At 38.9% G+C, this 2515-nt stretch overlaps 1 protein-coding gene across 1 annotated transcript; it reads right to left on the reverse strand.

The window, feature by feature from the left end:
* Positions 1-535: 535 nt before the first annotated feature.
* Positions 536-2515, reverse strand: LOC133315711 (L-type lectin-domain containing receptor kinase IX.1-like). Its single transcript, XM_061517381.1, has one exon. The coding sequence runs from the start codon at positions 2501-2503 to the stop codon at positions 536-538; it is 1968 nt and encodes a 655-aa protein (XP_061373365.1). The 5' UTR covers positions 2504-2515.

Here is a 2515-nt window from a genome sequence, read left to right on the forward strand (position 1 = left end):
TCCATTTATTACTTTCAGGGGAATTGAGCACATTGTTAGGCATAAATCGGTCTTGTTTTTCACAAAAGAACTTCCAAAGTTCACCAATATTTTTATAATCTTCCTTAAGCCATCATCTACCTTATAATATATACCTGGGTCACGTAATTTTATAAATAGAAATACTCAACATGATACTTTTCTAATTCATTAAATTATATATGGGTTTCCTTTTTTTACGGTCAATATAAATAACAATTTATTTACATTGAATCCAAAACGATGTCGTTTTTAGATGAAAATCAAGTTATTTTTACAATTATAATTTATTTTAGGGTTATAATAGTATTTTCCATTATAATTTTCTAATTTTATAACCCAAAACAACATTATTGTGAGAGTGAATGTATATAACTTATTTACTAACGTCACACGCTAGAAATATTAAACCCATTATATATTATATATTATCATGGAAACACAGGACACTAATAGTGATATGATAAACTAGTGCAAACAGAAGAAGTTACGCCAGCGTGATATCATTGATGTTGTATCAACGACCAATCTGAAAGATTGTGGTTGTGGAAGCTGCTGCTCCTGAGAGTACAGATGGCGCAGGAGCATGATATGTTGGAGCATGATATGTTGGAACAGGCCTCTTTGGTGGAAGGTTCGGCATAGCAGCCTCAAAATTAAGCAATTGAATTGCTTGTCGTATTGATGGTCTCAGATTTGCGTCTGGGTGAGCACACCACAATCCCACAATCATCAAACACTCTCCTTGTTTCTCATCAAAATCCTTCTTCAAAATCTCATCCATTGCCACAAGCAGCTCCCCTCTGCCATAATGACCCCAAACCCACTCAATCAATCCCATTTCATCATCTTTGTCCTTCATAACATCAACGGCTTTCTTACCAGTAGCAATCTCCAAGGCAACAACCCCAAAACTATAGACATCTGACTCCTTACTTGCCCTACCTGTACTCACATATTCAGGAGCCAAATAGCCCAATGTTCCAGCCAACCCTGTTGTTTGTGGCCCAATTTCATGGTCCATGAGCTTAGCCAACCCGAAATCTCCAAGCTTGACATTGAAACTTGAATCTAGCATAACATTGCTTGATTTGATATCCCTATGCACCACACATCGTTCCCATTCTTCATGTAGATAGAGCACTGCAGAGGCCAATCCAAGAGCTATCTTGTACCTCACACTCCAAGGAAGAGGTGCCCTTTTACCGAATAAATGAGAATCAAGGCTACCATTTGGCATGAACTCATAAACAAGCATAAACTCACCTCTGTCATGGCACCAACCCAAGAGCTGCACAAGATTCCTGTGTCTCAGTTGGCTAATGACTTTAACTTCGGTTACATACTCTTTCTTCCCCTGTCTAGAACCCTTTAATATTTTCTTCACAGCAACTGCTAAATCTAAATCAACAAAGTAGCCTTTGTAAACAGCTCCAAACCCACCTTGACCTAATTTCCTGTCCTTGGAGAAGTTATTGGTAACCAAAGCAAGCTCTCTGTGTGAGAACCTTCTTGGTCCTGCTCCTCTTTCAAGGTCATCATTGATCGAGGTTAAATTCATAGCCTCTTCTTTTTTGTTTTTGTTTTTGTTTTTCTTCCTCCAGAGTAACACACATGCTGCTGCAATTGCTACGACAACTAGAACACCACAAGAGACAGTTAGTATCACAACCAACCTTGTCTTCTTTGTATTATTTCCACCTTTATCCAAAGTTGAGTTGAACTCCCATGACATAAGATTATGGCCTTCTCCTAACGAACCTGTTGCAGCAGAAAATCCGATTGCAACCCATTCAGGCAGGACCGTCCTTAAATCAATTGGATATGAAAGACTGGTATTTTCTTGAGGATCAGAAGTTCTTTGGTATTTCCAAGTTACGCTTAAATTCTTGGTTGTAGAACTGTAGCTAATCCAAACATCAGCAGTGTCTCCACTATGTAGACTAGCATTCCAACGAGTCAAAACTGATGAAGAAATTGAATTATTGTTGATCCCAACATGTTGCATGGTCTCACCCCAACCAGGATCTGGGTAAGAATCGAACTCTATATGAACAATTGGGCTAGGGGATGAAACTTTAGTTGTGGTGTTGAATAGGCCCAGAAAGCCACCAGAAGAATTGGGTGGGATTTCAGTTCCAACAGCAGCAAGGAAAAAGGCAAGTCCATGGCCATACTGAGTTTGATTTAGAGTGTCAATAAAGAAAGTGTAATGAGTTTTGAAGTCAGTGAGTTGACCTGTGCTAGAGTCCCAAAGTAACACCCTATTGGCATAGATGACCCTTCCAACTTGACACGTATACTGATTCAAGTTGAAATCAACACCTGATCCATCACGAAGTCCTGCAGATCCTTGGTAGAGTATGTTAGCATTACCTGGATTAAATTGAGGAATTTTGAAGTGAATTGAATTAGCAGGGAGGTTAAAGAAAAGACAGGACAAAAATAGTGGAAGAATATATGAATAGCAGAAAGTGGCAGCCATGCCTTGAGCTTC

The sequence above is a fragment of the Gastrolobium bilobum genome, unplaced genomic scaffold (genome assembly GCF_033153095.1).
Source record: "Gastrolobium bilobum isolate Gb01-03AN ecotype WA unplaced genomic scaffold, APGP_CSIRO_Gbil_v1 utg322788, whole genome shotgun sequence".
Taxonomy (NCBI): domain Eukaryota; kingdom Viridiplantae; phylum Streptophyta; class Magnoliopsida; order Fabales; family Fabaceae; genus Gastrolobium; species Gastrolobium bilobum.

What these genes read in the sequence shown, in the direction of transcription:
- LOC133315711 (XM_061517381.1), bottom strand. Translation starts at nt 2,503, where the DNA reads ATGGCTGCCACTTTCTGCTATTCATATATTCTTCCACTATTTTTGTCC.